This window comes from Gymnoscopelus braueri, assembly GCF_963280865.1.
Source record: "Gymnoscopelus braueri genome assembly, chromosome: 5".
NCBI classification, from domain to species: Eukaryota; Metazoa; Chordata; class Actinopteri; order Myctophiformes; family Myctophidae; genus Gymnoscopelus; species Gymnoscopelus braueri.
Window position 1 is genome coordinate 28629817 of NC_137606.1, and position 14827 is coordinate 28644643.

The 14827-nt window shown below is 42.3% G+C and overlaps 1 protein-coding gene across 1 annotated transcript in view; it reads left to right on the forward strand.

Moving 5' to 3' along the window:
* Nucleotides 1-502: 502 nt before the first annotated feature.
* The window catches only part of rtn4rl1b (reticulon 4 receptor-like 1b), a gene marked incomplete at its 3' end in the record, with an annotated part of 170653 nt that continues 156328 nt past the window's right edge, over nucleotides 503-14827 (forward strand). Inside the window, exon 1 of the mRNA XM_080429160.1 lies at nucleotides 503-613. Coding sequence (XP_080285286.1) covers nucleotides 601-613 — 13 coding nt within the window. The 5' untranslated portion in view covers nucleotides 503-600. The remainder of the gene's footprint in view (nucleotides 614-14827) is intronic.

Genomic DNA, 14827 nt, shown 5'->3' on the forward strand with positions numbered 1-14827 from the left:
ATGTTGAATCCAAATAACTTATGTTAATTAGAGATCTGAACGAGTGTGATGATATGATTGAACCGCTCTGACCCCGTCGAGCTTCGTCTCCTGCGTGAAGAAATCTAGATCGTCCCCGTTGAGACCGAAAAGCTCTGTTTTGGAGGCTGCGTTTGTGTTTATGTCTGCATATCAAAGGCAGATGTAGACTATAGCCCACAATGTGCACACTGATCGATGCATCCCGGAGTTATAAACAGGCTATCTTTATTTCGGGGAAAGCTGGACGATGTCAAAGCATCTTTTCGCAATGCGTATCGTCTAATTTGTTAGACCCCATAGTAGGGTCTACCAGATTTTTTAGAGCAGGAGACTAATGTCTGTTGACAATGTTTTTCTAGGACCCATGGACCGGTAGACTAGACTGTAGCCTATATTACACTGCAACTCAACATTGCGGAGAGGACCGCAAGGAAGGCCAAATGAGTGAAAATTGACATTATTACGAAGACCTGCTGAAGCCAACTTCAAAAACAAACTACAGTGAACAACTTAAAGTCTGGAATATATGAGATTTGATGATTCCCAGAGGACCCAAGACGAAAAACTAAAGCCTGCAAAATGTTCAAAAGGGGTAAGTCTATGCATTTTTTTTTACTGGCTTTTAGTCACCAACCCTTTTCATATGTCCATTATTTATTCGGCATTTGAGCCACGGATTCATCACCATTTGATGATAGACAGTCACACCCGAATATTCTTTTATCGTTGGATACGATTTTGTCCACAATTCCATCCATGCTGTATTGATGTTGGTAGGTACCATCGGAGAGACAACAGGCAAACGTTGATCTTAATTAAGTAATGCAGATGTTTAACAATCATTTAAGTCTTGAGAGCTTAAAATGAAACCAAATGGACACGCGTAAGGGTCCATTTGGTTTCATTTTACACTCTCAAGAATTAAAGAACTATAAGGGTCCATTTGGTTACCAACTCTTCCATCATTTAGCTGGGGACCACCTGGAATCCTCTCAAGGACCACTGGTGGTCCCCGGACCACTGGTTTGGACGAATCCTCGAGCTGCTCAAAGCCTACCAAATCTAATGTAGCCTATTTAGCATGCTGGCTTCTTATGAAATATGTTTTTTACACTTTACATGTACAATGCACCAAGTTTCCCGTAGATATAGGCTATATTCTTCTTTTCTTGTTGTTTTTCTCCACACAACAATGCGCCATTTGAAGCGCGTCTTACATTTGCTCGCAGAACGCGCCTGTTTGGAGGGGATGAAATATTAATCTATGCAAAGAGACTGAGAGACTGTCGACTATTTCATATTAACGGCTTTATGCCGCACTGCAGTTTATTGTGAGTTGTGCCGGGGTCACAAGTCTATCTGTTAAATCAGTGGTTCTCAACCTTTTCAGGCCGTGACCCCCCAAAATAATCATATTTGAACTGGAGACGGTGCCTCCCACCCTGACGAGCAGTTCCACAGATAAATATTATGAAAATAGCAGATCTACAAGCTCACAATTGTGAGCTTGTAGATCGGCTATTTTCACAATTTTCCCCTCACATTATTTGACAATTTGGCCAATGTTTGACCAGTTTTTATAGTATAGTTTGTTGATTACTTTTTATGCATCAATGGTATTTTGTTATTTTCTTTCTTTCTTCTTTTAGGTATTAAAAAGGTCTTAAAAGTCCTTAAATTGTCACTTCACTGTCATCTAGGGACCCCCCAAATCATGTGGGGACCCCCCTGGGGGTCCGACCCACAGGTTGAGAACTATGCCTTTTGTGTTAAATATTAAGCACAAATCACTGCAGCCTACTTTGTCAGTATACTGTAGGTATAGGCATTTGGCTGCATGCTACAACAGGCTGTGTTGGACAAAGCGCAGGAGCAGTTCACAACGTTATATTTAGGGTGGCTTTTAACTTCCACTGAAAGACCTTTAACAACTCACCAGGCTATTTGACAAGGTTGAGTTTATTTTTGAACGATCTAAACCTGTTACCTGAGTGACCTCTTTTATCACTATGCAATCAATTCCTGACAAGTGAAATAAAGGGTGAAACACCAGGATTCAGACATGTTAATTATAGATTATTTGACCAAAATATCGCCTATTGAGTTGCACATGTCTGACCCCCTGGCTCACACATGAATAGGCAGGATATTCATGTCACTAAAACATTTGTTTATGTGTGTGAGAGAGAGAGAGAGAGAGAGAGAGAGAGAGAGAGAGAGAGAGAGAGAGAGAGAGAGAGAGAGAGAGAGAGGGAGGGACACAGATAGTCCTTTACCACAGTGCAGAGAAAATGTCATAGAATAATTTCCTTTATTGCAATTCCAGCAGTCTCACAGTGAAATACACGATATAGATTTGAACCCATAGTGACTTTGAGAGGATTGCCTGGGCCCTATGTAGCAAGAAGGTGCTGTGTGTGTCTGGACATAGTGGAGAAGATAGTGCATCTTATCTTGTTTTGGCAGTTTAATGTGTGGAGGCAGTTTAATGTGTGAATGAATGTTTAGTCTGTTATGTCAAGCTAATGGACGTACAGTATAGGCAATTGATAATGCAGCTTTTCCATTACCGGTTCCAGAATAGGAGCATTTCATATTGCATGCAAGCACTTTCCTTTGATGTCCAAGGTTAAAGTTTTACCTTTAATGGCTATCCGGAATGAGAGAGGGTGACGATAAAGAATTATGTACTCCAAATCTGTCATGTCCTTGTTGTATTCCGCATTTCAGTCAGCTGTCTATGCAAAGCACAGCCACAGACAGAAAATCACTCAATTCAATACAAATGACTTCAAAGCACAGACATCACTGCCAAAAGTGCTCAGTATGCCAGCATGTCTATGCCTAGAATAGTAGGTTGGCGATGCGTCACTTTTGGCAGGAACACTGCTATAGTCCTCTGGTGGATCAGGAATTTTACACCTGAAACAACACATCCACGAGGGTCTGAATGACGCATCCGGCCCGACATTTGGCGTGACACATCTACCGCTCACGTGCACACAGAGGACTGAGCATCTTCTTCACTGACACACACTGTCCGCAGCACTCAGGTCAAATTCCTGTTGTGCTTAATTACCATGTTAATGTAGCGGGCTTTAAAATGGCATTTTTGGTTCGCACAAAGCCAGCGGAATGCTGATGTTCTATTCATCTGTGTGTCGTGACTCGTGAGTTTGAGGAGCTTTGTGGTCGTAAGCTTTAGCATTGCCTGGATGTACAGTAACACACTAGATGTGGAGAACATTAGCAACAACACGGATTGAATTGCACTGCCTCCTCTTTTGTCCTCCTATCTTTGTATGAACAGTAGAGACAAACGCTGTTTGGATTCCTGTATCCGATTTCTGTTGCTGCGTGTGTGTGTGTGTGTGTGTGTGTGTGTGTGTGTGTGTGTGTGTGTGTGTGTGTGTGTGTGTGTGTGTGTGTGTGTGTGTGTGTGTGTGTGTGTGTGTGTGTGTGTGTGTGCATGCACGTGTGTGCGTATGCTGTGTATATGTGTGTATGCATGACTGTGTATGACTATCTGTTTCTCTGTTACTCTCTCTCTCTCTGACTCTCATGTCCAGCCAGCCACAGAGCTGGCTGGGTGATGTGTCTGAACTGCTCTGAGATGGAAAGAAAAGGAGACATCAAGATGTCCACTAAATATGTACCATGCCGTGATTTACTATAATTGCTGGTGTATGACAGTCATTGGATGCAAAGTTATGTTATTGCTTTTTTACATCTCTTTGCTTGTAATTTTAAATTAACATGCAACTAATAATCTATTATATACTAATTAAGTGAATACTATTCATGAATGCATTCAGGCACATGTAGGCACACTTGAATGTGGCCGTTTGAGTACATGTATGCATGTAAGCACAAGCTAGCACACACATACATGCACAAGCGTGCAGCAGTGCACCCGCACACACACGCACGCACGCACGCACGCACGCACGCACGCACGCACGCACGCACGCACGCACGCACGCACGCACGCACGCACGCACGCACGCACACACACACACACACACACACACACACACACACACACACACACACACACACACACAGGGATGTTTGTGATGTTAGATGAGACTAATATGAAAAAATCCAATTGCATGAGCATCATTCACCATGATGAAAGTTTTTGCAATGACATTTAGCTTTGACACATAACGGGATTGTAAGAACATAGTAGATCTTGCAAGCTTTTGTAATGATGCAGTGACAGATCCACTGTCGTGGACTGTCATCAACTTTGGTCTAGACATACCATCACAAAATTGTCTAAACAAAGCCACAGTGTATTTGGTTTTATACATAGTGGCTGTCGGGACAGGTAGAAACCTTGCAGGCTATTGTCCAAAACATTACTTTTCTTGTTAATTCTTTCATTGGTTAAAATATTTATAAAACCCACAGACAGACTTAACCACAAGCTGGCATGCCTATTATGGGCATGTAATTGTAGGCACCGATGTGGTGCATTATGAGCTTGTAGATCGGCTGTTTTTCCCACTTTTGTGCGACACTGTCTTACAACATATTATAGAATAGGGCGTAAGTGGTTAAAGGATGACCAATACCATTAATTTATGGGGAGGAAAAAACTAAAAAGATGAAATATGGAGATACAAGGTTTCTACCAGTTGAACATGTTCAAAGTTAATTGTTTTGAACAGTAAAGTATTTTAGCATTCGGTAGTCATACTTTGAGAATCAGAGCTAATTACAAGTGTGGCCCAGAGTATTTTGCTCATTAACTTTCATTGTTTTCCCAATAGAAGCAGACAGGGGGAGGTTTTGTTTCTTCTTTTTTTTTTGGATACCTATCGCATCCCGCGGGGGAACTTCAGTTTTCAGCTTCACCCAGCTGAGTGCTGCCCACAGAGGATCGCAGAGGGGGGAGCAGTTAGGGGTTAAGTGTCTTTCTCAGGGACACTTCGACACATTGGTGAGAGCTGGAATCGTACCTAGGACCTCTGGGACCTCCGGAGTCCTATACGCGGACTCACTAACCATTCAGCAGTATATAGGCCTGAGAACAAGGAGGACTTGCCATTAATGACTTCAGTGAAAAACACAACACTGGGAAAGCATGTGTCCTTTGCTCTAAAGCTGCACACCTGTTCGGGCCTTCTCTTGGGGGACGGTGGAAGTGCACTCAAGGGACCTCCTCAGACCACACAGCTTCATGTTTGCTCTCCGCAATGTACAATATGCAAAGGATCACTGATAAAATCAGTGTAAAGATCTCAAGGCATCAAGTGGCCTCTTTTGTTCCCCCTCCCCGTCAGAGAGATGTTTGTACTCTAGAGAGATAATGTGATTCTCCAACATCTAGTGCTGCGGTGATAACTAAAACATAGGTATGAGTCAGGGGGGTAAAATTAGTATCTATCATTGTCACCAAAGGACAAGCAGCCATCTGTCCTGAGCATAAAATATAGACAGCACAGCAAAATCCTCAGTGTTAATGTAACTAAAATAAAAAAATGGACAACTTTCAGGTGTTTTACTTCCTCAGGGTTAAATGGACATTGAGGATTTTACTGTGCAGTGGTGATGAGCCTCATTCAAGTGATATGATATTGCCCCCTGAATTAGCAGCGAAACAATAGCAGCGAACAGCCATCTGTCATCGTGACGCGTTGAAAACTTCATGCCGTCAGCCAAGGCTCAGTGAGTAGCCAAGGGAGTCATATTTAAACAGAGCAGATTTCCTTATATTATCATCTTCCTAATCCGATCATGGCATCGTGCTTTTCTGTGATATCGCGGCATGTCAAATCTGTATGGCTGTAGAAGTCACTTTTACTTGTATTTGTGTGAAGGGTGGGTGTCTGAGGCTTTAGAGGGGAGCAGGGTTGAAGTGATGTGATAAGATAATACATTGTGGCAACAATGTAAAGCTTGAACTGATCCTGTAATTCTTTCTAAACTCCCTGAAAAGTAGAGAGCAAATCCGTGTCAAGAGAACACAACTATTTCTGCTCGACATTCGCTTACAAGATTTTCCACTCATTCCACTTCAAGGGATAGAATCAACAAATCAAAAGGTCAATCAAATAAGGATACACAGAAGAGTATAAATACACGAACCCCCCCCCCCCACACACACACTGCTAGTGGTATAACCTCAAATTGTTTCACCAACTTTTGAACAAAGTGATTGGCCTATTTGTAGTCTGCGGAGCTTGCCTATAAAACTGAGCATCATGGGTAATTGAAAGAACATTACCACTTATTGGATAGCTCAGTCACATTTATTAGACTGCTATGCAATACACCTCTGGCTCATTCAGTGCATGCCAAGCAGCTCATTTAGTCGAAGGAGATTGTTTGAATCCGAAAGCCATTTATTTAGTGGCTAATTCTTGACGGTGTTACCATGGAAGCCTTTGGCACTTGTCCACAACATGACACTTAACTAAAGATGACAAACATTTAACAAGGAAGGGTCTTCAGAGAGAGCGACTCTGTCTGATGTCACTTTTTTGCCATGAACTGTTGTTTTTTTCGGGTGCCATTTTCATAATTCCTGTTAACCCTTTTCTCATAACGATTTTTTTAAGGGTCGGCCATAGCTAAGTGGTAGAGTCTGGTAATCAGATGGTCACGTGTCGAAGTGAGTTAAGTGATCAAGACACTTGTCCTCTAACAGCTCCCCACTGAGCATTCATCATGACCATCTGAGCGGCCATCAGCAGGGTGAAGCTGACACTGAATTTCCCCTGCGTGATTAATGTATTCCCTTCCCACTAAATATGGCATGTGGGCTCTGGGTTCAGAACTGGATATTGTTCTCCTATGCGGCCAACAACCTTCTTGTTAATGTGGTCTATAGCCATGGAAATGGCTCTCTAGACCGTACATTCACAGTACATGCTAATTGGGAAGGGCATTCAGAGAGGCAAAAATCAAGCAAACATGGCTGGAGCACAGCTCTTTCCAGTTTGCCTGTTTGCCCTTTAAAAAACGACTGGAATCTTCTGCATACATTGTCTCCTCCCCTTTGTTATGGAAATGAAATGGAAGGATGGTCATTAGCAGATAATAATGAGGTGAAAGGGACAAACAATCTAAGCCCTGTTGGTTTAACTAATATTAATAATTAATTTCTGATTAAGTGGCTAATTGGGGTTTAAAGGTCAATGTCAATGGGAATGCCATTGATCTTAGGAGACAGGTGGGAGGCAGAGGGAGACTGTTGACGACAGTAATCCCAGGTGCTCTCCTGTTACTTTGACAGCTCTCCCCCGTCCTGAGTTGTCCTCCCAAGGCGGCGTTCCCTTTGTGTGCTGAGGACAGCGATTCAGGCACACCAGCACCTGTGCATTATCTGCCCTTCTGGCATTGAGAATTAGTGGTGTTTCTTAAGATTGAGTGGCACATCACGACAATATGGAGCTGAGGTTGAGAAGGGAGGTGGAAGGGAACGATTGTTCACCTTGAAATGTATTCCCTCACCATTTTGTTTTATAGTCACAATTGTACATGAACACAGGCAAGTGCGTGCATGCCTCAATTCAATTCAATTCAGTGCATGCCCCTCTCTCTCTCTCTCTCTCTCTCTCTCTCTCTCTCTCTCTCTCTCTCTCTCTCTCTCTCTCTGTCTCTCACACGCACGCACACACAACATCTCCTGTGTGACATTAACACTGAACTGATTGTGACTCCGAGCATCAATTCATCTTGTTTATTATTATGCCTTAGATTAATCTCACTCTCCATCCACGTCACATTCAGAACTAATTTATTCTGAGATGTCTGACATGAAGACAATGGACAAGTTGGTCTCTAGTGTGTACATGATCAGCGGTGGACAGTAATGAATGTACATTTACTGGAGTACTGTGCTTAAGTACATTTTTTGTTGTATCTGTACTTCACTCGAGTAATTGTATTTTTGGATACTTTCACTCTTTCACTCCACTGCTAGGAAGGGAAAAAGTGCATTATGAATGACCACTTAAAGAAGCTTCCAAATGCACGTCTCTGCTCAGAAGCAGGGCGGAATTAAAAATATTAATGTGATAATGGTGTGAGGAAAGAACAATAATCATCCTCCTGTTACGTTACACTCTCTCCCCATTTGCCTACCTCTCCATCCCTGGTCCTAATGAGACAGCCTGCTGTGACAGTCATGAGCTGAGCACTTGTACGACGTGCTGTTCTGGGGAGTGTTATCTGTGTGCTTACCTCTGCGTGGCTCTTGGGGGCGTCGGCTCTTAGGGTGACAGTAGGGATTCATCTTCAGTCTTGGGTGGCAACCTTTGAAGATAAATGCTGTTATGCTGTGCACACGCACACGCACACCACAAGCATGCATGCATGCACGCACGCACGCACGCACGCACGCACGCACGCACGCACGCAGTGGTGTAAAGTAACTAAGTACATTTACTCAAGTTCTGTAGTTAAGTACAATTTTGAGGTACTTTTACTTTACTGGAGTATTTCCAATTCTCTGTACTTTTACTTCTACTCCACTACATCTCAGAGGCAAATATTGTACTTTTACTCCACTACATTTATTTGAAAACTTTAGTTACTAGTTACTTTTCAGATATAAATTATGATATAATGAAACATCCATTAACCACTTTAACCCTATTTTATACCCAGGCTATTTGAAAATAGCCGATCTACAAGCTCACAACGCGTCGCATCGCGACGCGTTGTGAGCTTGTAGATCTGCTATTTTCAAATATTTAGTAGTTTTACTTTTGGTACTTTAAGTACATTTTGATGCCAATACTTTTGTACTTTTACTCTAGTAAATTTTGAATTCTGGACTTTTACTTGTAACAGAGTATTTTTATATTGCAGTATTGGTACTTTTACTTAAGTAAAGAATTTGAGTACTTTTTCCACCACTGCACGCACGCACGCACGCACGCACGCACGCGCACGCACACACACACACACACACACACACACACACACACACACACACACACACACACACACACACACACACACACACACACACACACACACACACACACACACACACAGTGTGGGCTATGGTACCACTGCAGCACCATTTACAACAACAACTCACTCACTCCCACTGTGCCCCCCCACCCCCCCCCCAACTGGGCAGACTGGCAACAAGATGACATTGAATGATTAATTGTCAGGTACAGGTGTAACTCCTGTTGAGCTTGTGTCCAGTTTATTAAGATGCCTACTGAACTAAACAAGATATACTGTGGGACTTGTATCATTCATACCTCTGCACAGAATCAATGTTATTCTCAAGAGTGGGTTAGAAAGTGCCAAGAACACCATGTCCAGGAGGTTTTAATATTTCTAGGGAGAAATCTTCTGATACTCATGTTGCCTGATGTCTTGTACAATGGCTATAGGTGGACAACAGGATTTACATTGACTTCGAAATGAAGTAGGATAATAATTATCTTAAAAGCAGGATAGGGGCACATATGGAACTGCAGAACATGGATCGAGGTCTACAGTATGCTACACTCGCTAGGGCATTAACAGAATAGTCGAATATTCGAATATTCGACTATCAAACCGACTATTCGACTATCAAACCACTATTCGATTATCCTATTAAAATAGATTATTCTATTTTTTTTAGATATATATTTTTTTAGTGGCTTTTCTACAGCAGACACGCAGCTCTGAGCTCTGGTGTGACGTCAACTCGCATTCCTTGAGTCGAGTCATCAATGCCATTAAAAAAAAAAGAAAAAAAAAGAAAACTTAATTTTTTTTAATTTATTATTATTATTTTTTTAATCAAATCGATTAATCGAATATTCGAATACTTATAGGTCGAATAATTCGAATGCTAAAAAATCACTATTCGTGAATGCCCTAACACTCGCACATCTTGTTGTATTTAAACACTTCCACATTTGTCTTACAGTAGCTCTGTGTCGGAGCGGAATCATATCTTGACCATATTAATCATGCAATGGGGGTTATAATGATTTGGAATTAGCCATTATCCACTACACATTTTCCCATAGCTGCCAGAGTCTAAAACGACTTGCAGTGTTAGCTACCTTCTGCCAATTGAAATCTATTTCTGGCACAGAAAAACACTTTCTCTCAACCTCTCTCTTGCATTCCGAATGAGAATGAAGTCCTTGACATTTTGTCCATGTTTTTCACTCCCTAACAAGTGTTACACTTCGGTGTTGGACCTCACTAATAGAAGCCATCCTAGGCGGCTGATTAAGCCTGTGGTATCATACACAGTGAGTGTCGACATTACAAATAGAGGGGCCAGGTTTTGTTTCGTGTGCTAGAGAGATAAAGGCTGTGAATTATTCCAGTACGTGTTAACAACTTAAGCCTTCTATGACAAATTTCGAAATAGCTACAAGTTCATAACGCCTCGCTATGTGACACATTCACATTGAGAGCTTGCAGATCTGCTATTTTCACTCTCTCTTTTTTTCTGTCTTTCTTTTTTATCTTTCTCTTTTGAAAGTTTTCACCTATAATGACATGCCGGAAATAGAGACGCTATGTTGAAAGTGGTTAAAGAATAGGAACTAGGAAGCCCTGGCTATAGACCGGGCTGGGATGTAGAGCTGGGTTTGGAACACACGATACAACACACTGCAGGATGATGTCGGATAGGAATGCTTATTTTTATGGTGCATTACCTCCCCGGCTTAACTGGTGCAATAGTGGCTGGCTCTTTCCTGGGCAAAAAGGTGTGGCTGGGGGAGTACCTTCTTGGAGGAGGCAGAGAGATGAGTAGTAAGGAACACTGAGAGGCTGGTAGCCAGTTGTTTAATATTCCAAACACCGCTGTTCTGCAGGGCTCCAGTTGTGCATTCCAATGAAGTGTTTTCCATTGCGCGCCTCACTCTTGTAAAACATCCAGGTGTCGATCTGTGTAAGATGAAACAACCTTGGAAAGATAACATAGCAGTTTTCCTTATCTACCCCTCTGGAGTTTTTCTTAAAAAGTATTGTACAAGGCCACCGCTTGGGAGAAATATGTATTGAATGAATGGACAGACATCACATAACATTTTCTGAAAAGCAGGGTAAAAAAAGCACGGCGTGAGGCAGTTTGAATAAAACGTCCTCAGATGTTATTCTCGTGGCAACGTGGGAGCTGGCTACGGTCGAGATTGTAATGGGGAGCAAAAGGGGAAAGCTCAGAGGTTCCTTTATTCCTAAGAGGGGCTTCGTTACATCTTCTGTGGTAGCTGGGGGACCTTGAAGTGGGGGCCCTGCAGCCCACCTCAGCTCCAGTCAGAGAGGGGAAATAAAATCCAGGTTGATATAATTTCTGCCATGTAGATGCTGTCCTCAGTAGTGCTGCGCAATCAGGTTCAATTTCGAGGCAAAGCACCTAACTCCAAAGTGTTAATAGCACCTTTCTCCAAGGTTCAGTGTCTTGCTCAAGGGCACTTTGACACTAACTCAGGGGGAGCTGGGGATGGGTCCCGGAACCTTCCGATTACCAAGCTGCCGCTCTTACCTCCTGAGCCACTGCTGCACCACACTGCTGTCCCCCAAACTATATGCAATCTTGAAAGTTGGCAATTAACCCATTAAGTCCGGTGAAAGCATATGTGTCATTTTAGATTTCTTTAGTGATTCAAAAAATTGCAGATATACAAGCTTACAGCACAGCACCGAGTGCCGCGCTATGAGCTTGTAGCCTTGTACTGTAGATCAGCTATTATTTTGAAATTTTGTATATATGCAAATCTTTGAATATATAGATTTCTTTAAAGCGTAACTCAATTTTTTTCATTCGGGGCATTCTACAATTGTCTTCTAAATCCTTGCAGCTTTTTTTTTAAACGTATGGTGCTGTATATCAGTAGTGCTCAAACTTTTTCATGTCAAGGATCCTCCAAAATTATATGTATTTGGCCGCGGAACCCCATCTGAAAATATTTCGTATTTTTGTTTTCCACCTAAAATCATCATTACAATTATGATCACAATATTAATCAAGTTAATATTTAGCCATAATCATGCAGCCCTACAGTAGTTCACAGTCGAGGCCTCAATCACACACTGTTCCTATGGGAGAGTGACAAACATAGTAATAGTAATTACTAATAGTAATAGTAATTATTATTATTATTATTATTGACAGAGTACATGTCTATGGCTCTGCCCCAACATCGCCTCCTGTTCATTCAATGTCTAAGCCATGTCTGTACCAATGACAGCTCCAACTCTTACTGAAACAAGTCTCTCTTGGCCCAATGTGGGGGCCAAAACATACCGCACACATTGCCATCCGCAATCAGACTACCTAGCCCTGATGCCACAGGCCCTGCTTGACATTAAAGTGTTGTTTGTAAATTGAACCTAATCTGGGAGGTAAATACAGTACATATCATCCTTTGTTGGTTTGACAGAGGAACAATAAACAGAACATGCTGGCAAGAATGTACTTGTTATATCGCTGAGCTGGGGTTACACAAGATTTATGAACTGCCACAGCGGTTGCAGGGGGATTGATAGCGTTTGGTGCAAAACTCTTCTGGCGGGGATATTAACTCGGCGCATTTGTCCCTGTCTTTGCAAGCACAGCCTTGTCAATTATTTAAAAGAGCAAAACAACCGCCCAGAAAAGACAGCGCTTGGTGTTGGGGAGCTCATTTACACGTCTATATCCCCAGAAGTGTGCTCATGCGTTTAGGCCATAATAAGAGCTGGGGTGTTTCATTTCTATGTGTCTGTGTGCTAATTCACTCTACTGCCAGTGTGAGACCCTCTTTGTGTTTTCTCAGAGGTTGGGCAAGTACAAGGGAATTACACAGCAGGCATCAAAAAAGGGTAACTAAATGGAATTATTACGGAACATTTTGTTGTTTTGGTTATTCATTTCATGTCATAACTGCAGGAAGGAAAATACTTCACTTGACGGCACATGTAAGAGACAGAGAAAGTCAAAGAGGGAAGAGAGAGAGAGAGAGAGAGAGAGAGAGAGAGAGAGAGAGAGAGAGAGAGAGAGAGAGAGAGAGAGAGAGAGAGAGAGAGAGAGAGAGATGCAAGGCCAGGCATTACCCTGTGTCAGGGCTCTAATGGAAGAAGCAGGTTCTCTGTGTCACGCCTGCTCTCTCAACTGATAGATGGGGAGGTTAATAGTCACCGTGAATTAGTCTGCACGCCATAGCACATCCCCTGGAGCCACTTTCTAGACGCACTCCTCACACGGCAATGGGGATATCAGTCAGTCAACCCAGTCCCAGACACCATAAACTTGTCGCACTATCGCAAAGGTCACATACTTGAGCCCCGAAAACGGCCAATACATCTAGTGACAGCAATGGGTCCTGGTGTAGTGGACTTGAGCACGTGCTCTGCACGCTCATTGTAATCATGTATACTGGAGAGAAAAGAGCATTAGCATGAAATGTAAATCTAACATGAACATGTTGTCATTATGGTAACAGGCTGAGATCTGATGGCATCAATGCCCTTTAACGATGAATGGGTGTGTTGTTGACATAATTGCGGTGGCTGCACACAGTAATCAGATTGTATTTAGTCTCCTCACATCACATGTGTGTGTCTCTAGTTCCATGCACCCTGCAGAATACAAAACGCTGTCTTTAAAATGTCGTAAAACCAAGGTGTACTGTAGATCACAAATTGTGTTGTAGGAGACTATTACATAGTGGGTGCTGCACAACAGCAGTCAATAGAAAGATAATAGACTCAGTGACATTGAATGTGTTTATGTGCACATTAATATGTTAATCCTACCCCCATTAATGCAGTACAGGTTATCGAAATTATTACATGAACACCATTTCCTTTTAATTAAGAGGGATGGTTGTTTTTGTTTGAATACATAGCCATAAACAGCACTTTTGAGTAAAACATGTAAACCCAGGGCACTTCAGTAATTGCACTAATGCTATTGCTACATGTTAACCCACATCCACGATGTTAAATGTTTCAGTCAAGTTATTACCATAACCTGATTATTCCCAGTAATCAGGGAATTAATGTGCAATTGTGCATGTAAACGCACTCTGTATGTCAATGTTAGGGGAAAAAGTGAATGCAAAAAGTTTAACCACTTAAACCCTATATATTTGACCGGAGTCCCCCAAGGGTCTTAGGCTTCCTCCTTTTTTCCACCTACACTAAAATGTAAGAAAGAAAAGAAAATCTAACAAAACCTGCATGGTTCTCAATTATTTGATTAACCTACATGAGCAAGATTAAGTAGGTTAGAGGTCTTACATGTTGTTTTTTATATATTTTCAGTTCATTTCCCAGCCCTGAGCCTCAGATAGATAGATCAGCAGAACAATGGCAACAAAACCATTCTGCTTTTTCAATATGTAGGCTACAGGTTTATAGACACACATGCAGAATGACTCACTTGTGTTTGTGCACAGGCACGCACGCACGCACGCACGCACTCACGCACGCACGCACGCACGCACGCACGCACGCACGCACGCACGCACGCACGCACGCACGCACGCACGCACGCACGCACGCACGCACGCACGCACACACACACACACACACACACACACACACACACACACACACACACTCTAGCATGTCATTACCCTTTAAATAAATACATTAACCCTATATAACACCAAATGACAATATGGGACATAGGATTGATTTTTCATTGTCGGGAAGGGGGAACAAAGAGGAATGAGGAAAGACAATGGAAATTAATTGATGTCTCTGTCTGCTTTCATAGGAAGACCTCCATCTAAGATGTATTAGTATTAATATAGTGTTCGGGTATTTGTTTTATTAAAGCTGCAATCCGTAACTTTCAAACTCTGGTCTCCTGTGTGAGAGACCACCGCTT